Source organism: Castor canadensis, chromosome 15 (genome assembly GCF_047511655.1).
Source record: "Castor canadensis chromosome 15, mCasCan1.hap1v2, whole genome shotgun sequence".
Taxonomy (NCBI): Eukaryota; Metazoa; Chordata; class Mammalia; order Rodentia; family Castoridae; genus Castor; species Castor canadensis.
The window spans coordinates 89030757-89058170 of NC_133400.1; the positions used below are offsets into that span (position 1 = coordinate 89030757).

General features: G+C 43.1%; 1 protein-coding gene across 2 annotated transcripts in view; it reads left to right on the plus strand.

Moving 5' to 3' along the window:
- Positions 1–2099: 2099 nt before the first annotated feature.
- Positions 2100–27414, plus strand: part of Il15ra (interleukin 15 receptor subunit alpha) — a 29721-nt gene continuing 4406 nt past the window's right edge. Inside the window, exons 1-5 of one of the 2 annotated variants that reach the window (XM_074056721.1) lie at positions 2100–2671; positions 17217–17411; positions 19828–19926; positions 22852–23049; positions 23619–23651. In XM_074056721.1, coding sequence (XP_073912822.1) covers positions 2407–2671; positions 17217–17411; positions 19828–19926; positions 22852–23049; positions 23619–23651 — 790 coding nt within the window. In that variant the 5' untranslated portion in view covers positions 2100–2406. The remainder of the gene's footprint in view (positions 2672–17216; positions 17412–19827; positions 19927–22851; positions 23050–23618; positions 23652–27414) is intronic. The other variant, XM_074056722.1, reaches the window with a different exon arrangement.

The window sequence follows — 27414 nt, forward strand, 5'->3', positions numbered from 1 at the left end:
CCAACAGAAGATAGGGACCAGGAACTAGAGAAAAGGTTAGATCAAGAATAATTAACCTAGAAGGTAACACACATGCACAGGAAATTAATGTGAGTCAACTCCCTGTATAGCTATCCTTATCTCAACCAGCAAAAACCCTTGTTCCTTCCTATTATTGCTTATACTCTCCAACAAAATTAGAGACAAGGGCAAAAGAGTTTCTGCCAGGTAGCGAGGGGGGAGGGGGGAGGAGGGAGTGGGCGGAGGGGGGGGATAAGGGAGGTGGTGGGGGAAGGGGGGAGAAATGACCCAAACATTGTATGCACATATGAATAAAATAAAAATTAAAAAAAAAAACAAATTGCTTAGTCTCTGGCATTCTGTGACAGCAACACAGAACTAAGACAGATATGTTGACACAAGACTATCTGGAAAGCAAGATTGCAGTATTTGTGTAAAAGAAAAAAATCTTGAAAAATATTCCCTACCAGTTGACCCAAGAGTTCCACAATAAGAAATCTACTCTAAACAATCTTAAATTCTCAAGGTGCGTTTTGTAAAAAGATTGTTACAAGCTGAGTGTGGTGGCCTTCACCTGTAATCCCAGCACTTGGGACATAGTGACAGGAAGATGGAGAGCCCAGTCTGAGCTACATAGCAAGTTCAAGGCCGGCCTGAGCAACATAGATGACCCTATCTAAAAAAAGAAAAATAGCCAGGTGCTGGTGACTCATGCTTCTAATCCTAGCCACTTGGGAATCTGAGATCAGGAGAGTCATGGTTCCAAGCCAGCATGGGCAAATAGTTCTTGAGACTCCATCTCCAGAATAACCAGAGCAAAATGAACTGGAGGTGTGGTTCAAGTGGTAAAGTGCATGCTTTGCAAGTGTAAAGCTCTGAGTTCAAACCCCATTCCCACTTTAAAAAAAGAAAAATACATTGATTAATTACATAGTTGTTTTTAATATTGAAATAGCATTAGGAACATTAAACTATGATAACTCACTACCACTGAAACTTTTACAACAAGTTTGTAACAATAGGGAAATCTCTACTTCATACAGGCTCATAGAATATAGAACGGTGTCTACGGTCAGCATGCATTCAATAAAACCTGAGTATGGGATGGGGATGTAACTCAGTGTAATGCACTTGCCTAGTATGGGCAAGGCCCTGGGTTTGATCCCCAGCACCGTAAAAAAAAAAAAAAAATTGGATACCTTTGTTGGTATTAAGGAATACTATCAATTATTTATTTGACCTTATTATCCCTAGATACATGCTTCAGGGAGGAAATGAAATGGTACCTAGATGAAAGAGTGGACCTCATGTGCTCACTGCCAGGCTGGGTGGTGAATTCCTGGGTTTCATTACACTGTTCTTCCTGCTTTTGGTATTTGAAAATGTTCATAATAAAAGCAGTCTTTATAAGTTTGAGGCACAGGAAATATTGCCATGGATTATACTTGGAAGTTAGGAGCATGTGGGTTCTCCAGTCCTCTGAATTCCTTTATTGTGCATATTTTACATTTGTCGTGTCAATTTTAAACTTCTTAGGAAAAGGGGAGGGAGTACAAGAGAAGCCTTTGCCTTTTCCCACTGAGCCGGGGGATGGGTAGTAACTTCATACATGGCTTAAGTCTTTTCAGAGAATTTGCACGTATTTGCTTTTTAGTAGCGAGGGAGATGTTATTTAGGGAGGCACAGGCTGAAACGCACCGTGTCTTTGTCTTAAGGAACTCCAAGCCAGGACCTGGGCATTTCTGACTATGCGTTTGGAGTTTTCCAGTGTAGACCCTGTTCTCGGTGATGTGAGGCTTGACGAGATTCCCATGAAAGAAAAAACCCACCCGCAAAAGAGGAGGTTGTGAGACCGGGAGAACTTGTCCCAAGAAAAGAAATGAGGCACAGAGAGGAAGAGCTGTCACTTCCTCTCCGTCTGCTCTCTGGGCCCCTGCCCCTTCTCACGTTTGACGTTTCCTCGGTAGAAAAGGTGCAGCAGATACCAGGCAAAGTGACAGAGCCGGGGCCGAAGGAGGAAGCCGGTCTCCTGGCCGCCGATGACCTGGGCGCTCATCTGCTACCTGCTGCGGCCGCACCGCGGCGACACCTCCACCTAGGAACGCTGCTGCTGGAGCCACTGGAGGAAAGCAGCGAGGGGAGGTGACAAGCGAGGGGGGCCGAAGTCAGGTGTCCACGCGGAGCGGCCGAGTGCACTAGAGCGAGTTTGCCCTCGGATAGCTGTGCCCAGTGCCTCTGCCTTGGGGACACCGGCCCCATAGGACTCTCCAGAGGCAAAGGGCGAAGAGGAAGAGCCGGGGCTTGCGTAGGTGAGGTCCGCGGCGCTCCGAGGCCCGGGGCAGTGAGAATGTTCTCCGGGATCGCCGGGGATTCTCCCAAAGCAGGGGTGGGGATGCTGAGTCACAGATGTCACCGCTTCGCACCTCTCCGCAGCCCTCCGGGGGCCAAAGCAAAAGCGAAAGCGAATGCGCCTGGCTGGCGGCCGGTCCCGGAGCTGCGCTCGCCACCTCCCCGGGGCCGGTGCATCGAACGCGCGGCTGGCCTGGGGCGTCCCGGCGGGGCACTGCGGGACGCGCGACCATGGCCCCGCGACGGCTCCGGGACGGCCGAGTCCACGCCCTCCTCGCCTTGCTGCTGCTGCTGCTGCTGCTCTGGCCGCCGGTGACGCGGGGTAGGGAGCGGCTTGCGTCCGGGCAGGGCCACCGCAGGGGGCGGGAGCGCTGGGCTGGACGGCACCGGGCGCCCGATCTTCCCGGCCGCCCCGGATCGCGCCCAGGAGGAAGCGGTGCGCGCAGGCAGCGGCCGGGGAGGGGGCGCGGCGCCAGGCAGGAGCCCAGGGCTGGGAGGAGCGCCGCCAGTTCCCCTAGGGTTCCCTGCACGCAAGGGAGCCGGGCGACCCGAGATCTAGGAAGCCTCTGAAAAGCGCGGCTTGGCCATGGAAGCGAAGAGTTGGCGTCCTACCGCAGCTCGGAGAACTGTGGGGCTCGCTTCTGCCAGGCTCACCGCACGACTGTGCGAGTGTTGGATTGCACGCGTTCCGAAGAATTTGGGGAAAGCCAGCCTTCTTGATTTTCAGGCAAAAGTAAATTGGATGTCTGGGTAGATAGAAGGACTGGGGTAGGGACTGTGTCCCTAAGGAGGAAAAAACGTGCAGGTAAAGTTGCACACCTGGGGACCTGAAAACAAATCCCAGTCCTTAAGTGGACAAGAAACCGGGAGCTGGGTGGTAGGGGCAGCTTGGAGTTTGCGCTCCTAGGAAAACAGGGAAGCAATGAAGTTAGTAATAGTTTGGGGTGTTAAAGAACTTGGGTCGCAGAGATCCAATCTCAGCAGGAAGATTCGATGAGTGACTCAGGGTTTTGTTCCAGGAGCTATGGAAGGGAAGACGGATTGACAGGTCTATCTGCGTCCTTTCGTCTCTGCTTCCATTTGTTTTTATAACCAAAGAGCACATTCAGGGACTAATAAAAATTATGTACACTTTCTGCTCCTAAGAAACGTATAGATGCGCACACTTGCAAAATCTGCATGTGTTTGGGGGTCCAGCACCCACTGAAAGGCATCCAAGGACAGCAGTGAGAATTAGGAACCCCATGATTTTTGCGTGTGTTTTAAAACAAGACTTCTGATTATCTACATCCAGTGCATTGGATCTAGTTACGGTGGCTGCTGCCTGGCTTGTCTGAAAGCCACAGCCCTGGCTGGGAGTTCATGAGGTTTCCTTTTCCTGAAACTGTGATTCTTGGATTCCCTCCACATCTGAAAAGCTAAGTTATGTTAGTAACCTGATCACTTCCTTCCAACTGGTTAGCCAGGAATGATTCCAGAGATGCTAGAAAGAGCCAGAAGCTGGGTGACTCTTATTGCATGATATAAAAGTGAAATGCAGCTTTAGTCAGAGGTCAGCAAAGTCCAGATGTCTACCTGGAAGTCACAGGGGGACACTGCAGGAAGAGCTTTGCACTTAACCACTACACGGCCTTACTTTTTGTTATAAGGTCAAAGCCTTTGATCTTACAAAGCTGTTGGTGTTATCAGTAGCTCCTGTTCGCTTGTTTGTTAAAAAAAAAAAAGTCTTGTTGTTGAGGCATAATTGACAGGCAATAAACTGAATATATTTAAGCTGTACAATTTGATAAGTTTAGAGGTAGATGCATACATTCATGAAACCCTCACCACAAGGCAGGAACATCACTACCCTCAGGACCTGATAGTCCTTATCTCCCACCCCACTCTGCCCCTAGACAACTACTTATCTGTTTTCTGTTAATATTCATTTGTTGCACTTCTGAGAATTTTATATAAATGGAATTACATAGTACATAGTACGTTCTCTTTCTTGTTTGGCTTCTTTCACTCAGTAATTATTCTGAGAATTCATTCATGTTATAACTTGTATCAGAACTTCATTTCCCCCCACACAAGGGGTGGTAGTACACACCTGTAATTCCAGCACTCAAGAGGCTGAGACAAGAGGATCTCAAGTTCCAGCCAGGAGAATCTCAAGATCAAGGCCAGCTGGGCTTTATAAAGAGACCCTGTCCCCCAAAAATAACCAAAGAGTTCATTGTCTTCTATTGCTGAGTAGTAGCTCATTCTACCGCTAGCCCATCATTAACAATGCATACCCTTCAAGGGCAAGTCTCCAGGGAACTACTTCTTCCAACCAGGCCCATCTCCTAGTTTCTACCACCCCCCAATAACACCATTAAATTATGAATCCATCAATGGATTAATCCATTGATTATGTTAGAACCCTTGTGATCCAGTCAGTTCCCAAAAGCCCCATCTCTGAACACTGCATTGGAGACCAACCCTTCAACACGTGAGGTTTTAAGTGGCATTTCGTATCCAAACCATAACAACTAGTGATGAACTTTTTTATGTGCTTCTCTGCTGTGTATATATCTTCTTTGGAGAAGTATCTGTTCAGTTCTTTTGCTCTTTTAAAAACTAAGTTTCAAGGGTTCTTTTTATATGCTGGATACAAGGCCTTTATTTGGTATATGATTTGCATATATTTTCTGAGACTCTCTGGTGTGTCTTTTCATTCTCTTAATAGTATCTTATGTAGAAGTGTCATATAGAAGTTTTTAATTTTGATGAAGTCTAATTTATTAATTTGTCCTCTTATGTATTATGTTTTTGTTGCCATATATAAGAAATTTTTGCCTTGCCCAAGGTAAGAAGGTTTCTTTCTCTTATTCTTCTTCCTTTTTCCTTTCTTCTTTCTTCTTTAGTCTCACTGTGTAGCCCAGACTGGCCTTTAACTCACAATCCTCCTGCCTTAGCCTCCCAAATGCTAGGGCTATACATGTGTACCTCCCCAGCTGGTGCAAAGGCTTTCCTCTATGTGTTCCTTTAGAAGTTTTATAGCTTTTGGATTCACACTTATAGCTGTGATCCATTTTCAGTTAATTTTGTATATAATGTGAGTTACGGATTGAAGCTTGTTAATGTTGTTTGCTTGTTTGTTTGTTGTGTACGGACATCTAATGATCTCAGCACCATTTGTTGCAAAGATTATCTCCGCTAACTTGCTCCTATATCTTTTGAAAATCTGTTATCCATGTATGTGTGGGTTGGTGACAATATACAAAACATCAACATGCAAAAACAGTATTTCTATACATTATCAATGAACAAATGGAAGTCAAATTTTTTTTAAATGACTCTTGTAATAACTTCAAAAAAGTATGACATTCTAGGGATAAATCTGGCAAGAGACATAAAATATCTATATACTGAAGGCCAGTATAATCTGTATATTGACTGGAGAACTTAAAGAAAAACTAAATAGCTTGCATCAATGGATCATTCCTATAATCCTGGCAACTCAGAAGGCAGAGATCAGGAGGATTGTGGTTAGAAGCCGGCCTGGGCAAATTGTTTGAGAGACCCTATCCTCAAAAAACCCATCACATAAAAGGGCTGGTGGAGTGGCTCCAGTGGTAGAGTACCTGCCTAGCAAGCGTGGGACTCTAAGTTCAAACCCCAGTACTGCCAAAGAGAGAAAGAGAGAGAAGCTAAATAAATGGACAGAGGTACTATGTATCTCTCCATGATATACCACAGATTGGGCAAATCCATATCAAAGTTTTCACAGGCTTTCTTACAGAAATTGACAAACCAATTTCAAAATTCACATGTAAATACAAAAGACCTAGTATAACCAAAATAACTTTGAAAAAGAACTGAATTGGAGGATGTGTTAGTCTCTTTTTCATTGCTATAGGCAATGAATACCTGAGAAAAACAAGTAAAGGAGGAAAGATTTATTTTGGCAAACAGTTTCAGAGGTGTCAGTCCATGGTCAAGTGGCTCGATTGCTTTCAAGCCTAAGGTGAGACATAACATCATGGCAGACGGGGCATGGTGGAGCAGAGCTGCTTGCCTCAAGGCAGTCAGAAAGAGGATGAGGAGGCAGAGAGAAAGGGAGAGGGAGAGAGAAAGGGAGAAGGAGAGAGGGAAGGAGGGAAGGAGAGAGAGAGAGATATGGAAGAGGAAGAGAGAGGGAGAAGGGAAGGGAGAGAGAAGGAGAGGAAGAGAGAAGAAGGGTTCAGGGACAAGATCAACCTTCCCGTGTATATTCCCCAATGACCTACTTTCATCAAGTAGGTTCCACATTCTATTCAGAAATAGCACAGTAAAGATTTAGACATTAGGAGTTTTTCCTAATTCATGTTTAATAAGTGATAGCTGATCTCTGTTTGGAAATGTTTTCATAATTTTATAAGTTTTGGAAATGGCTCAAAATAAGGTTCTATAAAGTCATTGCATATAATGTTTGTGTATGCATACATTTTATAATCCTTTACAAACTATTAAACCAATTTTTTATTATTGGAGGTGTGGTCAAGCTTCAGTTCCCTCCCAACTGTTGTATGTTTAGGTTTTATCAATGTGTCTGATATTCTAAAACAGCTCAGAGTAGGAATCACTGGATGCAAATGAGCTATACAGAGCCAAAAAAGTAAGGGGAGCCCACAATATCCAAGAAATAACATTCTGGGGGTACTATTTTTTCAATCAAATAACTGTTGAACTGACTTGTTTTGGGCTGAATTCCTTTTGCTAAGTTGATTTATTAAAATAGTTTGGAACTAAATGAATAACTTCACACAATTCCTCAGTTCATATTTAGGAATCATAACACTGTTACTTATAATAGATGGTTAATGTGATTGGAATGAGTTCTCCTTGGAAGAATTGATTCCCTTTTGGGCAGTGGAGGGCCAGTGAAGGCTTCTGTGCAGGGGACATGTTGTCTTCTGTGCAGCTTCATGATGGAAAGGCTGCTGTTGTTAAGAGTATGGAGAAGAGGGGGCTGGGAATGGTGGCTACATGGGAGGCATGGGTCCAAGCAGGCCAAGCAAAAAATGAGACCCTATCTGAAAAAGTTACTAAAGCAAAAAGGGCTGGCAGAGTGGCTCAAGTGGTAGAGCTCTTGCCTTACCTTGAGGAAGCTCAAGGCCCTGAGTTCAAACACCATACCTCAGAACTAAAAAAAAATCAGGAGAAACTGGAAGCTGAGGCTGCTACAATAGTTTCAGTGAGTGATGATGAAATACTGAAGCAAGACAGGGTCAATACTGGACACAGGTGGGCAGGTATCCTCTTGGCTCCTAAGAGTACGGAATGTGTTACATTATTTTCCTTTCATTTGCTCTAAAACCTATAAACACTCAACCTTCTAAGCCTTCAAGATTATGATTTAGGAGCTTGAACTATGATAAACTTCACCAACCACACCAGGCAAATTAGGAAGCCGAGTTAATGAACTTGAGAGAGAAAGAAAAGAGTTGATGAGTTTGGGGCATTGGGCTGAGTACAGTCTGTATAGTCTGTAACTTCCAGTGCCAAAAAGAAAAGTGTTGGGTTGGCTGACATTTCAGGTAGAAAATAAGGGAGGAAAATGGATTCGGGGGAGCCCAGAGGCCTGAGTCTTGGTATGTCTGCTTCAGAGTGGTCTTTCTGTGGGCAGGAGCTGCACCTTACGCTTCTTTGTGTTCTCACCACATCCAGCATATTGGAATGGTAGAGGTTGTGAAAAAATGCAGGACTCTGCCTAAAGAATGGGAGGGCATGCTAACCTGACAGCTTCTGAACTTTGCATATGAGAGTAGGCCAGGGCTCCTTGCCCTTAGTAGAGTCTCTAAACTGACTTGATAAAAAGGGCTGATTCATAGGTTCTGGGAAGTAAGAAGAGGTATGGCCTTACATTTCATTTAAATGATCATTAGGCCTTGCTGTGCAGTTTTTGGCTATGTGAGAGTTCTGAAAATCCCAGAACCTTAAGTTAGCTCGACCTTCCATTACTTCATCCATTCCAGTGTATGTTTTCATAAGTTATGAGCTTCAGAAAATGCCTATGGGGCTTCCAATTGTGCAATTAACAGAACTGTGAAATGTGTACACCATCTTCAAGGATCTTACAGTATTGTAGACAAGGCGAGACTTGCTTAAATTGGATATTTGAAGAACAATTCTATGGAGAGTACATAGATGTTATCAATGAAGTAGTGAAAAAATGTGACTAAGACTTGTGGAAACAAGACAGTCTAGCTTGGTAAAGTAAGTAGCTAGCCACCACTGGCTGTTTGACCAGGCTGCAGCATATTGATATATTGATATATTTGAACATTCAAATATCAGCTATTTCTGAGTTTATCATTTTTTGAGAACCAGTCACAATGGAAAAACTGTAGGTAGACTTCCTTTTTCAGCAAATGACAAGGTAGATACATCAAAATCCTCCTGGTACAAAAACACATGGAAATAATGAGTAGTATAGCATAAACATTTTTACATTGATAGTTGGTAAAAGATAACCAGATGTTTGAAGCAAAAATAGTAAAGTGTGTTGTATGTATATATAACACACGCAAAAGCAAAATGTGTGTGAACAACAGTACAAAGACTGGAAAGAGAGAAATAGAAGGATATTTATTGTTTAAGGTTCTTATGCTGTATGTGTGAAGTAACAACACTTGGAGATAAACTGTGATAAGGTAAAGGTATAAACTATAGACCCTACAGCAAACTCTAAAATAAAACAACAGTGGTTTATAGTTAGTAATACAATAAAGAAGATAAAACAGAATCATAAAATGTACTCAAACAATTCATGACATGGTCATCTCCGTAGAGAATTCTATGGAATCTGCAAAAATGCTGTTAGAATTAGTAGTTCAGCAATATTGCAGGATATACAGTCAATATATCAAAAAATCAATATACAAAACACTAGTGACAAACAATAGGAAATACAAATAATAATATACTTGCATTGGCATCAAAAAATATTTAATACTAACCTGGGCATGCTGGTTCCCACCTATAATCTCAGCTTTTCTTGAGATGGAGGCAGGAGGCCAGCCGAGGCAAAGTTAGTGAGATCCTATCTCAAAGACAAAAAATTAAATAAAAAAGTAATAAATAAAAGGGCTGTGGGAATGGCTCCAAAAGTAGAGCATTTGCCCAGTACATGTGAGGAGGTCTTGGAGTCAATCCCTAGTACTGAAAATAAATAAATAAATAAATATTTACAGTACATCTGGTAAAAGATATTCAAGGTGGGTACATTGAAAACTTTTAAAAACAATTCTGAGAGAAGTAACAAAAGACAAATGAAGAGATGCTGTGGGTTTCACACACAGGGGCTTTGGAAGACTAGTATGTTCTTCCCCCAATTCAGCTAAGGTTTAGGGCAATTTCAATCAAAATTTCAATGATTTTTTTTTGTAGAAATGGATATACTGATTATATAATTCAGTAAAAGACTTAGAAGCGCAAACTCAATTTTGAAAATAATTAACAGATTTATAATGCCTGGCTTCAAGACAGTGTGAAGCTACAATAATCAGACAGCAAGGTCCTGGTGTCCAGATAAACAAGTAGATCAGAACAATGCAATAGGATGGCAGGCACAGGCATAAACCTGCACATGCTTGGTCTCAGCTCAAGATCCTATACAAATACCACTAAAGGCCCTGGCTGGACCATGGGCACATGGTAATGTCATACAGAGAAATTACATCTCACTTGTGAGAACCAGGCATCCTAGGGCTGCCCGAGCCTGAGGCTGGTCTAGGACAATAGAAAACATCTCTGTCCCAACTGACAAGCAAGCACCAGGTAACAAGCTCAGCAGCCTCCCTCTGTGGTGTAGGCACATAGAGAAGGACAAAAGAAGAGGGTTGAACAGGAACACTGAGGAAAACTCCAGGGTCATTCCAGCCCCCATACTAAGCTCTAGATAACACCAGAGGAATCTGAAGTCAGGGTGCCAAAGGTAACCATAGCAACAGCAATCTCCAAATGCATCTCAACAATGGGCTACACTGGCTCAATCCACCATGCCGGCTGTTTAGCAGAAGATGGGTCAGCCCCTGTGGAAATGCACTTAGTGGTAATGCCATTGGACAACAAATGTCTGAACAGGAAATGAGCAGAGGACTCACACTCTGACAGAAAAGAGAGCTCTGGGTGTTGAACTAGAAGAACAATCTGAGGTTTGAGACTCTCCTCTGCCCTTCCTACTCCACCATTAAAGGGATTTGCACATGCCTCATCTGAGTGGAAGGACCCTGGTACAGGAAACTCATACTTCAGAATTGAGAACGGAGTTCAAAGAATTCTGACAAAGGTGTATTAGTGAGGTTTGAGATTATTATTTTTTTTGTTGACAGAGGTATTACTTCTTTTATGAATCACTCATTATATCCTTTGCCCATTAGTTCACTAGAGTATTTATGTTTATTTAATAAGAGTTGATTTTACATACTAAGAATCTTAACTTTTTGACATTTGTTACAAATATTTTCTTTGATTTGATTGTCTTTTAATTGTTTCATTTAACTTAACTCTTTTGTTTAAATGTTTAAACAAAAAAAGGGGGGGGTTTCCTTTATAGCTTCTGACTATTATTGTGCAAAAGAAAGCTTTGTCTAGCCCACATTCTTTCTAAGTGAGAAATACTCTCTTGTATGTTCCTCTTATTCACCACTCAGCTCATTGGAAGCTAGGATGGTTCCTCTTTTAAATACTTCCCCAGGATGTGTCATGGGACTTCCTGTATGGTAAATGGAATTCTCTGACTTTTGGTGAAAAGGGGAGAAATTTCTCAACAAGGGTTGGAAATTACCAATGTAGAGTTGAGGAGGGACATGCTAAGAGATAAATAGCCTCTGATTAGGCCACAACAGTAGTAAGTTCTTTAATTTTTTTTTAATTGTGTAATTAAGCATCATATTGTGCGTGAAAACTAAATGCAAGGGACGAGTGGAAAGATAGATGAATGGATGAGATCTGGAGCAGTGAAGGAGAGGGAGGGCTGCAGAGGGGATAGGACTTGAGTATAGGCTGTGACAAGGACAGAACAAAAGGATGCAAAAGCAACAGGAACCCAGCAGGCTCACAAAATGCCAAGATGTACAGGCAATGTAGAGATCAGAGAAAGGGAGGGAGAGAGGAGGAGAGCATTCAGCAGCTTCTGTCATGATTTCTGATATTTTAGAAATGGCCTGGTCCATGTGGAATTGAGAATAACAGGATGCATTCTGCACTTGAAATGTGACATCTCAAGTTTCTCTGCTTTCCTGTTCCCTCTGTCCATCAGTCACACAAAGCCCTTTGCCAGCCTGGTTCTGAGTATCCCACTTTCAGTTTCTGAAGTGGCCAATCAATAGTGATAGTGGTGATGATGATTCCTTACATCTGAGTCACAGTCACAAAGTGCATTTCCCACTCAGTGAAGCAGCCTTGTGAAATGCTATGCTCACTTCATAGGAGAAATGAGGAAACCAGCATTCACATTAATTCAGAGACTTTCACTCAGCCTCTAACTCTATGCCTAGTCTTCATTCTACTAACCTGTCCAATTCTTCCATTCATTCACTCCTTTACTCTTATCCAACAAACAGAAGTTATTGATTGGTTCATAACCAATCAAGCCACATGTTCACTGAGTCTGAGAATTAATGTAGCAAAAATAAACATGTTAGATTTATCTGGCTGTGGGCCCACTCTTGGGTTTCTTGCTAATTAATCTGATTAGCATTCAATTGGAAGAGAGAGGAAAGGCAGGGAGGAGGCTCACCCCATTTGAGACTCTATTCTGATAAGTAGTATGGTTGAGCTCCCTGCTTCCTAGTAGTAATAGAATGAGATCAGGATGGATACTTTCTCTGCACAAAGGGCAGGACTGAAAAGCTACAAATCACTGGATCTGTATCCTGTGTCAACTGTATATTCTGTGGCCTGTTTCTCCTCCCATCAAGCTTCTTCCTGTCTCAGGGCCATGGTACATACCTAGTCCTCTATCTTCCTGCTCTTCCCTTCTTCGTTTGGCTAACTCTTTGTCATACTTGCACTTTTTCAGGGGCATGCACCAACCATTATAATTTGGGGGGGGGCAAGGGCATGAGTGGTGGTACTGGGAATTGAACTCAGAGTCTCATGCTTGCCAAGTAAGCAAGCATTCTACCACTTAATCCAGATGACCAGACATTGTAATTAAATGCCAGTGTTTATCATTCCCAGCAATGATGTTGCCCTAAGGCAACATCAGCTCTCAGAAAAATGGTGTTCCATGTGTAAAGAGGTATCTGTGCAGTCACAAGAAAGTCCTGCAAGTGAAGCATTTGGTGTGAGGGAGGGGTTCTCAAGCTTCCTCACCCTCCAAGGTTTCAGAATGACTCACAAGGGGCCATCAGTCCTTCAGAAGGGGAAAGCCGATTCTGTGATTTCATAGCACCCATGCAGGCCCAAGACAACAGGGTTGAAAAGTAAGGTTGGGGTAAACAAGAGGAAGGACAAGTGAGGAAATGCACTTGGATACAATCAGACCAACTAAAATCCAGGTAGCCTTTCCCCCCAGGGACCTCATCTCTTTCTGATTCTCTAGAGTCACTGATCTGTGGCTGGAGGGAGACTGTCCAGTCACAGATGATGTAAGAGCACCCAGACAGATCCAAAGGTCCAAGGTTGATTCAGGCTTTCTCAGACGAAAGGATGTTTTATTACAGAACAGGCCTAGTGTTTTCATGGTCTGCTGACAAACATTTCTAGGGTTGATTTGAGTTGATTTTTATGGCCGTGCCTTCCCACTCCACCACAATTTCTCTATCTGTAAACACTCTCTCAGCTGTGTAATGCACAACAAGGCACCACAGATACAATTCCAGATTTTAGTAGCATGGGGCCAAACCCGTAATGGTCCTGCCAAGCTAAACACGCACACACACACACACACACACATACACGGGGCAGAGTGTAGCTTTTTGAGACTGAGGCAAGGGGATTAGATTCATTTAAAAGTATTAGAAGTTGTGTGTGATGGATCAGGCCTGTAATTCCAGCTTCTTGGGAGGTAAAGATTGGGAGGATCGTGATTCAAGGCCAGCCCTAGCAAAAAGTTATCAAGACCTCATCTCAATCAATAAGTTATGTGTGTTGGTTCATAACTGTAATCCCAGCTATCTGGGAGGCATAGACGGGAGGATCAAGGTCTGAGGCTGAACCTGGTGGTGGGGGGACCCACAAGAACATATCTGAAAAATAACTAAAGCAAAAAAGGGCTGGGCAAGTGGCTCAAGTGGTAGAGTGCCTGCCTAGCTAGTATGAGGGCCTAAGTTCAACCCTCCCCAGTAACACACCCCTCCCAAAAAAGTATCAGGATAGAAATTCAGAAGATTTTAGCAGGACCAACATGTAAAAGAAATCCTCATTGATGGAATTAGTACCTGAAAGAGGTATAAACAAGCTGTCATTCATAACTTTGAAAGAAATGTTAAATGACTTAAAATTCACTTTCCGTGATGCACATTTAAACAGCACAGAGCTATAGTTCTCAAAATTCACCTCCTAGACCCACAGCATCACCTGGAACTTGGATATGCAGATTCTCAGGCCCTGCCTCACACTCCTGACTCAGAACCACTGAGCACTCTATGTTTGAACAAGTCCTCCAGGTGGGTCTGGCACACAGTAACACCTGAGAATGGCTGACAAGAAGGAGCAGAGGTGAAGAGAGGCAGCAGGAAGCAGAGCAAGGCTCCATGTGGAAGTGGTGAGTTTGCCAGGGAGACAAAGCTATGGCTAAAACACCAAGCATAGGACAAGTGGAACCAACACCACTGGACTGTGGACGAGAAAGAAGGAACTCTAAAAGGTGTGACTTAGTGGCAAGAAAAGAGGACCAGTAGGCTCCATGAAAGCCACAATAAGGGAAATTAGCTAAAGGAAAATTCCTCACCAGTAGATAGTCTTGGCCTGAGTTGTCAATGGCTCTTAGAGTTTACTTCAGGAAGACTCCTCCGCCAAGCAAGTGTGAGGCCCTGAGTTTAAGCCCCTGTATCACAAAAATAAGAAGGAGGAGAATCCTCAAGAGGATTCTTTTGGCAGGAGGGGAAGAGGGTGATGCTCCAGTTGTTCCCGATTTGGGCAACAAGAGCTTGATCAACCTGGCTATTACAGCCTTTTGCCATGTTCCCATCAGTTATTTAGCATGTGCTTACTTTCTGGAACAAGGTGTTCCAGGCCTACCTTGTGCTTTCTCCAGCCCATCCCTGGATTCTGTCTTTTCTCCAAGGAGTACTGGGTCCTTTTGCTGGAGACTAAGATGTGCCAGTATGTGCTCACTGCTAAAATGGACACAGCAGGCACAAACAAGCACCCAAAAGCCCACATACATTCCTAGGTGCCCACATACAGACATGTGCATACATGCATGCACACGCACACACAAGGCACATGCACATATGCATGCTTAGTCACTGTAACTACACAGGACACCTTGAATGCCAATTCTATTCCAGCACAATTGGGAAAAATATCTTCCTCCAGCAGTGAGAAACATGGACTTAGTTTAATTTCCTCATGAATGACACCTGGTTCCTACTGATTATCAAGAAAAAAAGAAGTGATAGCAATGACTTAGACCTTTACCCGCAGTGTGAACAGCATAGACAGACTTGGAGAAAAAAAAAAAATCTCCCGATGAAGAACGATCCCTTATTTATCCAGGATCTGACCAGCCTCACTTTTCATTTTAAATCAGTGGTTTCCCATTGTGGGCAAAGCATGCTTACAAGTGAGTTCTTTCCAGTTTGGTTCACACCTCCGCTGTGGTTCACAGCAGAGTCAATAACAGCAGTGTCGGGATGCTGGGCTGGAAGGAGCACTGTCACTGTGAATTGAAGGTAAGAGGAGTACGTGGAGCCAACACCACAGGAAACTGCACATCTATTAAAACACATGAGAACTTTGAGTCTAATTATGCATGTGATAAACTGTTCCAGCACATATCACTAAAGGAAGCCAAAGGAATCACAGAGTATCACTGAATCAAGTGGGATTCATGATGCCAGTGACAATATAACTATTGCTGAAATGACACTATTGCTATGAAGATTTAGCTCAAAATTTTTTTTGTGGTCTTGGGATTTGAACTTAGGGCTTTACACTTGTTAGACTGGTGCTTATACCACTTAAGCCACACCTCCAGCTGCTTTGATGATTTAAATCCCTTCACGTGCTCAGTCACAATGTTTTATCGCAAAGTGTACTACAAACACTACAAGTTGAAAAACCCTGGAAGGGAATATTTCAATACTTAGAAGAATGGGGGGAAGGGGTAAAGTAGAATTATGGAGTGGGTGAATTCAACCATGATATTTTGCAAGCACTTATGTAAATGTCATAGTGTACCCCCTGTACAACAATAACATGATAATAAAAAATTTTTCCTAAAAAGACTTAGAAGTTGATGTTTTACAACAACTGGCTGCTAAAACTCCCCAGTCCAAAAACAACACAGAAAACAATGAAGACTGACAAAAGATGACCCAGGAAAGATCAGCAGATTCAGAACAGAGTCATTTGAAATTAAAGATGGTTGGAAATATTGAACTTGTGATCTATGGAATGAGGAAAGTACAACAAAAAATTCGACAAAAAATAAGACAACTCCCAAATGGAAATGGCCAATATTTCAGTTCCTCCTTTTCCTGTTAGGCTCTTAGATATTAACTTATAAAACTCATTTCCACAGAGCAAGGCTTGTGTACCACCGCCAGAATATTTAGCTGGAATTTTGCAAATTTGAGTCCAATTCCAGTTATAATGAAAACCGATCTCCCTGGGGCTGTCCATCTTGCTCCTGGTTGCAAATGTAAGAATAATCAAATCAGTTAGCTACACATGTAGAAACAAAACAAATTGAACTCATTTGCAGACTCAAGCCTATTATTGAAGAAGAGAGTTCACACATTCATTCCTAACAAATATTTCTCATCTACCTACTATTGTTAGGTCCAGTGTCACACTCACGAATACAATTGTTGAGCAAAATAGACATGACCCTACACTCGCCTAGTTCAGAGTACAGGTACAAAATGTACATTAATTATATGACCTCAATATCTTAAATACAAACTGGGAAAGAGGCTGGTGAGGGAAAAAACACAGAATGCTGGCTTAGTGGGTAGGTGAGGCAGGCTTTCCTGAGGAGGTGACATTGCAGTCAGTGAAGAAGGATGGGCAAGTAGTCAGCCAAGTGTGAGGTGGTGGGTTTTGTGTGGAGGTAGGGATCGGCTTGGTGAGTGCCACAGGGGAACGAAAGTCTGAGTGGCCAGGGGAAGAGAACTAGAGGGGAAGAGATTGAGAGGTGACAAACAGGGCTGGGTTTGGCAGAGTTTTGAAGAGTCTTAGGGATTTCAGCTTTTGTTCTAAGCACAGCAAGTAGCCAGGGAAGACTGAATTTATTTTGCGGTGCTGGGGATCAAACTTGGGGTCTTGTGCATGCTATGCAAATGCTCTACCACTGAGCTATATTGCCAGCCCAAGACTAAAGTTATCAAGTTTGCATTCCTAAAGATTATGCTTTGCCTTAAGAAAATAGATCAAAGGCTGGAGGTGGGGGGTTGTGAGCTTAGAGATGGATGAGTGAGGGAGGGAGGTTCCTTGATGACTCCCCAGTGTCTAACTATACTGGGTGGCTGGCATTTAAGGCAAGCTCCTGGATGACTTGAAGATGGTAAGTACCCTTCCTGACCACCTTCCACGTGCTTGGAGCCTGGAGTTTATTATCCTAAGGGATGCTGGGATAAGCTATACCCTAGCTCTAGTTACTCACTGCTGCTCAATGGACCCCTGGAGAATACCTCTTAACAAGCTGAAGCCTTCTCATCTCTCCCCTCTCATACGCTTTGCAGGTACTACATGCCCGACACCCACCTCTGTGGAACATGCAGACATCCGGGTCAAGAGTTACAACGTGAACTCCAGGGAGAGGTATGTTTGTAACTCTGGTTTCAAACGGAAAGCCGGCACATCCAGCCTGATTCAGTGTGTGCTTAATGAAACCACAAACATCGCCCACTGGACAACTCCCAATCTCAAGTGCATCCGTAAGTAACTGGTCCCCACAGTGTCCTCCATCCTTGCCCAGCCTAAACAGAGAGTCGAGCTGCAATATGGGAGCTAGATAAGCCCAAGAGATCTGTGTGGAGGTCTGAGGCTAAATATAACAGTGGAACTCTAAGTAACACCTCCTGAGGTAGAAGTATGTGGACATGGCAGGGAGGTGTCACACAATTCCAGGTCACATCCTGATTCTGCCACTAACCTCTCTGTAGTCGGGTTGGTCAACCAGAAAATGAACATGAAGTCAACACTGTGGGTTATAGGAGGATTAAGTGGAGCCTGGTAAATATTAACCATTACTATCACAACACTTGTTTTAAGATGATTGGCTATGACAACGGTGTGTGATCACAAGCATGCCTGCTTCCCAGAGAGCTTGCGGGTTTTCTCACAAGGAGGCTCACTGCTGAGAAATGGTCACTGTTTTTGTCTGTTGGTACCCAATTCAGGGACCTAGGTAGACCCACAGAGCTGAGTTTACCTTGGCTTAGTCACCTGTGAATAGTGTCCACCTAACTCTCAAAAGCAAGGATGAGGAAGATTGCAAGAATCAACTTTTTTTCTTATCATCCATAACTAGATAACCATCCCAGAAAAGCTAAACTATCTTGGAGTGGAAGTCACTCAGTGCTATTTCCAGGGACAGTAAGTTCTGTTCTGCTCCTTTCTTCCTTTCTCTAGAAAAAATAAGGATTATCCTGTAGTCTTCTGAGAGAGTTCTGAGCTGCAATATGGGAGCTAGATAAGCCCAAGAGATCTGTGTGGAGGTCTGAGGCTAAATATAACAGTGGAACTCTAAGTAACACCTCCTGAGGTAGAAGTATGTGGACATGGCAGGGAGGTGTCACACAATTCCAGGTCACATCCTGATTCTGCCACTAACCTCTCTGTAGTCGGGTTGGTCAACCAGAAAATGAACATGAAGTCAACACTGTGGGTTATAGGAGGATTAAGTGGAGCCTGGTAAATATTAACCATTACTATCACAACACTTGTTTTAAGATGATTGGCTATGACAACGGTGTGTGATCACAAGCATGCCTGCTTCCCAGAGAGCTTGCGGGTTTTCTCACAAGGAGGCTCACTGCTGAGAAATGGTCACTGTTTTTGTCTGTTGGTACCCAATTCAGGGACCTAGGTAGACCCACAGAGCTGAGTTTACCTTGGCTTAGTCACCTGTGAATAGTGTCCACCTAACTCTCAAAAGCAAGGATGAGGAAGATTGCAAGAATCAACTTTTTTTCTTATCATCCATAACTAGATAACCATCCCAGAAAAGCTAAACTATCTTGGAGTGGAAGTCACTCAGTGCTATTTCCAGGGACAGTAAGTTCTGTTCTGCTCCTTTCTTCCTTTCTCTAGAAAAAATAAGGATTATCCTGTAGTCTTCTGAGAGAGTTCTGATTAACAAGAATTCATTGTGTACTCTGGACGTATCCAGCGGCAGCTAGATTCATCCTCATAGAACATTTGCAAAGACACCCGACTTCTCTAAGGGACATATCTCATGACATATGTAGCGTTAGATCACCCCTTCCCCCAGCCTGTCGGGGGAAGAGAGAGTTATATGGACATCAGAGGGAAGAGAAGCAGTGAGCCTTGCCAGTTGTCTCAAGGAATTACAGGGCTGGGCATTACAGCAACCTGTAGCTTCGAGTCAGTTGAAAGGAAAAACCCAGTAAGGCTAAGAATAAGCAGTGACTATGGAAACCAGAAGTAGAAATCAGGGCTTTTCCACTATTGGGAAAGATGTGTTTTTTTCAAATCTGTACATCCTGTGAGTGAATGACTATAGAATGGGAAAAATGCAGGGTCTGAACAGGGCCAGGACAGGGAGGGAAGAAAGAACTTAGAAACAACTATTTAGAGCCTACAGACTGCAGGAATCTTTAGGTTTCATCTGGTGCAGTTCCACTCCCTGACCATTTTACCACTAGCAACTCCCTTCATTACCTTCTCCAGTCTCTTATGCGCTCAACGATTCCTAAACAACTGAAATCTATAGAGGGATCATTTATTTTCCTGTGAAACCCCAGGGTTATAAAACTGAGTTGCTATCATCAATATCATTCCAGCCAGAAACAGAAGAGATTAGATGCCTAACCCGTGCAATCTTTTTGAAAATGCTAGAAAAGTAGTTTACAGGAGCTGGAGTTGTGGCTCAAGCGGTAGACCACCCACCTAGCAAGCATGAAGCCCTGAGTTCAAACCCTAGTACCACCAAACAAAAAGAGTAGTTCACACTCTGTCTTTACATTTCCCATGTTTCTAACCTGCCCTAGAAAGCCAGCTATCTCCAATATAAATTTATGTATTGATTTTTTATTTATATCCAGTTCTGACTCCACCCCAGGTCGCACACTTAGTATCATAAATGCCATATGGTTATCCTCTTTCTAGGAGACCCCTCCCTGACTCACCAAAGGCCAGTGCCACCCTCCACAGTAGTGACTACAAGGGTGACCCCAACTTCAGAGAGCCCCTTCCCTTCTGGAAAAGGTAGGAATGTTGGAAACTTTTAAGGACCTAGATCCCTCCTCCCCAACCAATGTGTGGACCACTGCTGATGTTCCACATAAAACTTAGGTAATAGGACAAACTTTTTACTAAAATGAAGAATTAGAACTTTAGAGTGGCTGAAATTTTTTAAATCAAAGTTACTTGATATCTAGACTTCATATGTGTATACTTCATAGTAGTTTGGAATTCACTAGTAATATGTCAGACCATATTTAGTTGTAGACACTTATCCTTGTCAAGAACTGGGAAAGAACTGAGATTTAACCTTGCTTGCTTGTTAACCTACCTCACTGTCATAGGTGCTGGCACTCCTGGAGGGGAGACAAAGGGCTTTCATACGTAGCACACAGCAGCAGGAACATCAGTGTGTTTACATCAATCCCCGGCCCCCCAGACCCATAGGGGCAAGAGGGGTGTGCTTGACTAGATGCCTCCGTGTTCAGCATGCTGAACCCCAAGGGAGGAAGCCTGGGCTCAGGGAACCAGAATGTTTTGTAACAGGCAGCAAACATGTCTGCACTTTGCTCCAGAGAGGGACACTGTCTTCATAGTTCAGAGAAAAATCCATGAGGCTGTCTGTCGGCAAGATGTACAGAAATGTAAAGGACCCATGGAGAGTGGTCTCCCCCAGTCCTCATCATTAGCAAATTAACATCAATGCTCTATTCTAGAAGCATTGGGAGGAGTCACCAATGTTCTGTATTTCAACTGTGTCTTCTAGCTCAATGTCCTCAGCACTTTCTCAAGAAAAAATTTGAAATCGTGAATGCTCAATGTCTTAGAATAATATGTTCTCCAGCCTATATCCTATGATACCCCTGTTTTACATTTAATTCTTTTTTTTCAGAACTGGGGTGGGTTTGGACTCAGGGCTTTGTGCTTGCTAGTCAGGTGCCCTACTGCTTGAGCCATGCTTCCAGCCCTTTTAGCCCTTTTATTTTCAAGATAGAGTCTTGCTTGACCCAGTCTGGACTGCAACCCTCCTATTTTTTGTTTCCTGCCATAGCTGGGATAGCAGACACATACCACCAGGCCCAGTTTTTTCTGTTGAGATGGAGGTCTTACAAGCTGTTTTTGCTCATGCTGGCCTTGAACGTGATCCTCTCAAATCTCCACTCCTGAGTAGCTGGGATTACAGCCTTGAGCCATTGTGCCTAACTAATTCTTGTTTTTTGAACTCAGGACCTCAAGCTTGCTAGCTAGATGTTCTACCACTTGAGCCACTCCACCAGACCTTTAATTCTTGTTTTTTAAGTGTCACAGCATCCAGTTGTGGCTTTCCCTGGCCCTTTGTCTCCTTCATCCCTGTCCCCTATATGTGGGCAACTGTATTTCCTATTTCCATTCATTCTGTCCTGCTCGATCACACTTTTTCCCTGAGCACTGGTTGTCAGCCGTAGATACAGAATGAGAGCACAAGAAATGCCAATTGGTCTGGGGAGTGACCTGGGAATCAGGGGCTCTAGAAGTTTCCCCAAGTGGTTCTTAGGTTCTAAGGACCACTACTCCAAGGAGGACAGAGGGGCTAAAAAAAAAAAAAAAAAGATGTCTGAGTTTGACACCAGTCTGAGCAACATAGTAAGACTGTCTCAAAAGATAAAATTTCCCTTGGTGAGTAGGTTGCTTGCAAACAGAAGTAAGGAGTTTTGATACTGGCTCCACTTAACTGTTGACTGGTTCAGATGAGGCTGACCAAGTAGCCTCTCCCAGCTCTACCTTCATGTCCCAAACACTTGGTCAGATTTCCATTGCTGAAGCAAACTTGCGCAGTCAAAACCGCAGACGTGGGAGAGTAACCTTTGACATAGCTGGTGTGACAATGGGCAGCTGGATGCAAACGCTCTGGGGAGCGTCGTCTTCAGTGAATTGCTGGCAGCTTAGTGGGAAAGGTGCTTGTGAGGCAGTGGCAAAGGACTGAAGGGTCTGAGGACTTCTCACTACACACATGGCTAGAAAAGCTTGAGAACATGGGCCACAATTTGCCTCCAGAGGACCGTCACACCTGGTCTCATACTGTACTTAGTTACAGGGCTTTATTTCCTGGGTTCCATATTCATCACAGTAAACGACCCATTTTTCACTTATAGGGAACTGTCAACAGTTATACCATATCTTATAGTTTAAGGGTGACCGTCTACCAGTGAAGGACAAGGAAGACAGGGACTTGAACACAGAAAGCCTCTGCTTCTGAAATCAGAGCTAACTCTGGATACTTTCCTCAGATACATCCCAAAGAGTTCAGGCTTCCTCTTACTTCAGTAACATTGTGCCAACATGTAAAAACCAGGTGGGCATGGTGGTTCATACTTATAATCCCATCACTCAGGAAGTTGAAGCAGGAGGAACATGAGTTCTAGGTCAGTTTGTCCTACATATTGAGTTCAAGGCTAGCATGAGGTACATAGGAAGAATTTGCTTTGAAAAAAGGAAAGAAAAGAAGGAAGGAAGGAAAGCAGGAAGGAATGCAGGAAGGAAGGAAGGAAAGGAGGAGGGAGGGAGTAAGGAAGGAAAGAAGGGAGGGAGGGAGGGAGGAAGGGAGGGAGGGAGGGAGGAAGGAAGGGAGGGAGGGAGGGAGGAAAGGAAGGGATACATATGTAAGTAAAATTGAAAATCCCAGCTGGCATATAAACTTCCATTTGTGTTTTGGTGCCAAATCTTCCAGTGTTTAACATGCCTTCCCCAGGACGCAGCCATTTCTGTCAAAGCTTTGGGAACTTTTCTTTATATGCACCATGAAAAATAAGACAGTACATGGGCCAAGTCCCATGGCCAGGGATGGCTCTGTCATCCACGTAAAGGACAATTTGCTGGGAGCAAGCTCACTACAGTAGGTCCTACTCTGCTACAGTTGAGAAGACACTAGTCTGAATATTTATGTTCTCCCTGTCTTGGAATTTCCTACAGAGCCAACAGCTTTATTTCCCAAGTCAGACACCACAGTGGCCACAGAGACAGCTATTATACCGGGCACCCAGCTGACACCATCCCAGCCAGCTTCTGCAGGAACCACAGGGATAGGCAGTCATGAGTCCTCCCAGACCCCATCTCAGACAACAGCAAGGGTTCTGGAATCCACGCCTTTCACCTCCCACGAGATAACAGGTTAGCCCAAGCCTTGCAGGAGAGGCCAGGTTCCCATGTGATGCTTCTGACTTATATTGAGAGCTGGAGGCAGATGATGCCATACGTTTGTACCATTCAATCCCAAACTGGGACTTGAGCCACACTGCTGCTTTCTTCTTTCTGCCTGCCATAGCTTTCTTGCCTGGTGTCTGTTGTTTGTGTTGGTTTGGTCCAGATGGGACAGTTGGGAATGAAAAGCACCTCCCAGATGTGACATGGCTAACCTTATTAACCTGCCTGTGCTAGGACTCTGAATGCCACCTGCACTTTTGCACTGTGGGAGCGTGGTGGGAGCTGTCTAAAATCCAGAGCCATTGTCTGTGTGGTGGAAGAGCACCTGGACATCTGGCCCTTCTCTAAGGCATGACCAATTCTTAGGTATAGCCCAGCATCTCAGCGAATTACCTTGCTTGTTCCTTGCTACGATGAGTTTGGTTATGGGTATCTTCTAAGGTCCTAAGATGGGAGCCAAGCTGTCCATTATTTTTCCAGCTTCATGAGAAGCTAGTGCTTCTAGGACTGACTAAGCTGTCCTCTTTCCTTTTCAGGTGTCCATCCATACAGCTCCAAACAGGCCATTGGTAAGTACTTTCTTTTGTCCAGTGTGTTTATGATCACAGTGACTGCAGACACAATGTGCTCAGCAGCCCTGGTCCAGGCCACTCTGGCATGATTGTTGCCAGCATCCCCTTTCCCTTTCAGCAATGGCCCCATAAGATAATAAGTTACATAACACTCTGTTGACTGAATTCTTCATTTGGCATGACTATTTATCTTAATATTGGTTAAGTTAACCTAATATTAACCTAATAGCTGTTAGGTTAATGATGTTTAAACCAGAGAGTTAATGTACCACAAAAAGTCCTTATGGTTTAACCCTACTCACAGTTCTACCCAGCTAGCCACCACTTATGGCCAGGGCATTCAGAAACCACAGATTCCTGATGCTGCCACTAAGATGAAGTCATTCTTCTGCCAGAAGCTGCATGGACCTCCCCAAAGGTGGTACACAGTGCACTGCACAGCCCTGTCCAGATTTCTCAGAACAAAATGCTTCTTTTTATAGAAGACATGCTGCATTAAGGCTTGGAGAGAATGTGAAAGTGAATATAAGGAGGAAAAGGAAAAATTGTTTGCAAAAGAAAGAAAAAGATGAAGGGAAGAGAGTACAGCTCAGAGAAGAGAGAAAAGAGCAAGAGAAAGAAGGGAGGGCCAGGGATGTAGCTCAGTGGTAGAGCACTTGTCTAGCATGTGCAAGGCCCTGAGTTCAGTCCCCAGTACTGCAAAAAAAAAAAAAACAAAAGAAAGAAAGAAAAGAAAAAGGCAGGGAGACAGACATGCAGGTCATGAGATAGTGAGAAAGAATCTGATACCTTACAATTACAATTTGATACAGACAAAAATTATTTCTATTTTCTATTCAGAAGTTTTTCTGCTAGAGAATGGTTCAAATTGGTCCCACTTTACTTACAGCAAGTGTTATCTGGGGGGGAAAAGTGGCTTTGGACAGATTTACAGTTGGTTGCTTAGAATGGTTTTATTTATTTATTTATTTATTATTTATTGTAGTCCTGGGGTCTGAACTCTGGGCCTCATGCCTGCTAGGCAGATGCTCTCCCACTTAAGACATTCTACCAGTCCTAGAATTTTTTTTTTTAATAATCAAAACATCTATGCAAAGGCAAGAGTTTTGTTTAGGTGGCTTTTTTTTTTTTTAAAGAGGATTAAAGCCAGAGCCTCATAGTTGCTAGTCAAATGCTCTACTATTTGAGCCACACCCCCAGTCCTGCAAGACATTTTAGAAAAGTTCTTTGGGGACTATTTTCATTAAAAAAAAAAAACTGGCATTTAATGACAAGAACACAAAAATGATAACAAAAATATGTTCACAGTTTGAAAGAAGAATAGTAGATAGGTAGCCTAACTATTTTTTCCCTAAGTCACTTAAGGAGAATCTTTCCACATTGGTTTACAAAAATATTATCAATTTTGCACTTGGTCTAAAAATCAGCTTACTAAAGGATCTATGGTAAAAATAAAGTCGCATTTCTTCCCCAACTGTCCTCAGAGCAAGGAAGCAGATTTCTGTGCATTCCTCCAGATAGGTTGTGTAAAAACAAACACTGAGACGGAAATGTGACACCACCTTGAGCTTTTCACTCAGTGGACTACCTTGGAGACCCTTCATACTAGCACGGGAAAACTACCTCTGTTCTCTTTAATGGCTACCGAATATTCTATTGTGTGGAAGTGCCCACAATTTACTTAGCCAATGATTGCTCACATTCTTTAGTTACATTACAAACCAAACAGCAACTGAAAACCCATGGGTTCAAGAACATCTGTAGGATAAAGTCCTACAGTAAGATTCCCTACACAGATCTTCAATTATTTGATTGCAGGCTGTAATTTATCATGTGTGTTTTCCAGTTCATGACTTTCACTAGATTAAGTAAGGATAAAGTCCTACAGTAAGATTCCCTACACAGATCTTCAATTATTTGATTGCAGGCTGTAATTTATCATCGTGTTTTCCAGTTCATGACTTTCACTAGATTAAGTATCAAAACTTCTCTCTCAACATCTGAACTACAATCCAATAAACATTAACTGTAGGCAGAGGGGGGTAGGCCAAGTGGTAGAGTCCTTGTCTAGCAAGTGCTAGTCCTCGAGTTCAAATCCCAGCACTGCCCAAAGCTATGTATAAATAGCTGAACACCTACAATGGACAAAGATAGTTCTGTGCAAGGCATTATGGAAATACAGAGATTTTTTAAAAATAAAATCTTTCATGTACGAATAAGCTTTCCCCTCCTTCAGGCTGCTTAAAGATAGATGTAAACATACCTATAAACAACGGAGAACAGATCATCAGCAAAGAGATCAAAATGAGACCTTAGTTCTGTCTTCCGATAAGTTGTAAATTAAAGCTTAAATCATGCTTGCTTTGCAAAAGCACTTAGTGACAAAGCTTTCCATGTATGTCACATACCACCCATCTCAGTCACCTGAGAACTGACAGCACTACTGTTCTTACAGTGGCAGATACTCACTGGCTCCTTGGGCATCAGGGAAGTTGCTTTTCCTGCGTGAATAAGCAATCATTGAGCTCATTTCTGTAAGAAAATGTTAATAATTCTTGGCCATTGTGATTACTCAGTGAAGTAGCTGATTTTTGACAGTACTGAGGTTTGAACTCAGGACCTTACGCTTGCTAGGCAAGAGTTCTACCACTTGAGCCATGCCCCCAACCCTTTTTGCTTTAGTTATTATTCAGATTTTGCCCAGGGAAACCTCAAACTGAGATCCTCCTAACTACCTCCCAAGTAGCTGGAATTATGGGCATATGCCACCACACCTAGCTCTTTGGTGATGTTAACCAACCTATTAATATTACCAACATCGTAATTTGTTTTTTAAATAAGTTACATAAACTATTATCACTGCTTTTAAGTGTTGCCCTTTTTAATTCAGCAGAAAATGGTAAAAAATGAATGCTCAATAAATACTGAGTGAGGAAATGGATAGGTGAGTTTGAGGACTAACATTTTAATATATAGCTAAGAAGTGTTATTTATACTTCCATTGTCTTCAATACCTACTGGCTCCTTCCTGTCAATAACTTTATTCAATTATCCCAATATCTCATCTCTGATCCCTAACTAGGCTGTTCTTGAAGACTCCTGATTGTATGATGCAAGACTAGCATGCCAGCTATGACAGCATTTACACTGCCATACCCATTGAGTCCACTAGGAGAGACTCAAAATAAATTAATAAATTAATTAAGATCGTACTGTATAGCAGGTATGGTACTAAGCTAGAGTGAAATGCAGATTTCTCATTAAAAAAATCAGATGTCATTTTAAATAGACTTCAATCTATGGAATTTTAAAGGTTAAACTTACACAATTGTTTACTGAGTATCAAGTCTGAACCCAGTCTTATTATGTGTCTAGTACAATAAGAGAGAGAAAGGAAACAATAGGCCAGGAATAATGAATCAGTGCTCTTCCTCCTCTGATGCAGACACATAGTACGATGCTCACAGTGACATCAGAACTGCTCCCCGAAGACCGACCCAGTTTGCCAGGGTCCTGCTAAGGAATGACTGTTCACTCTGTATTCACCAATGACATTTTCACCATCCACACTGAATACTGGCTCCAGCTGTCCACTGCCTTTGCATCTTAGACCCCATCTGCACTGTGGGCTGGAGTTGGGGGAAGAGGGTATGGACACTGACCCTTTGGGCCTCGGGTACAATAATCAGCTTTTTCTCTTTCTTCTCTTTCCTCACCTCTTCTCCTTTTTCTCACCAAATTTCATTTTCTTCCTTTCTCC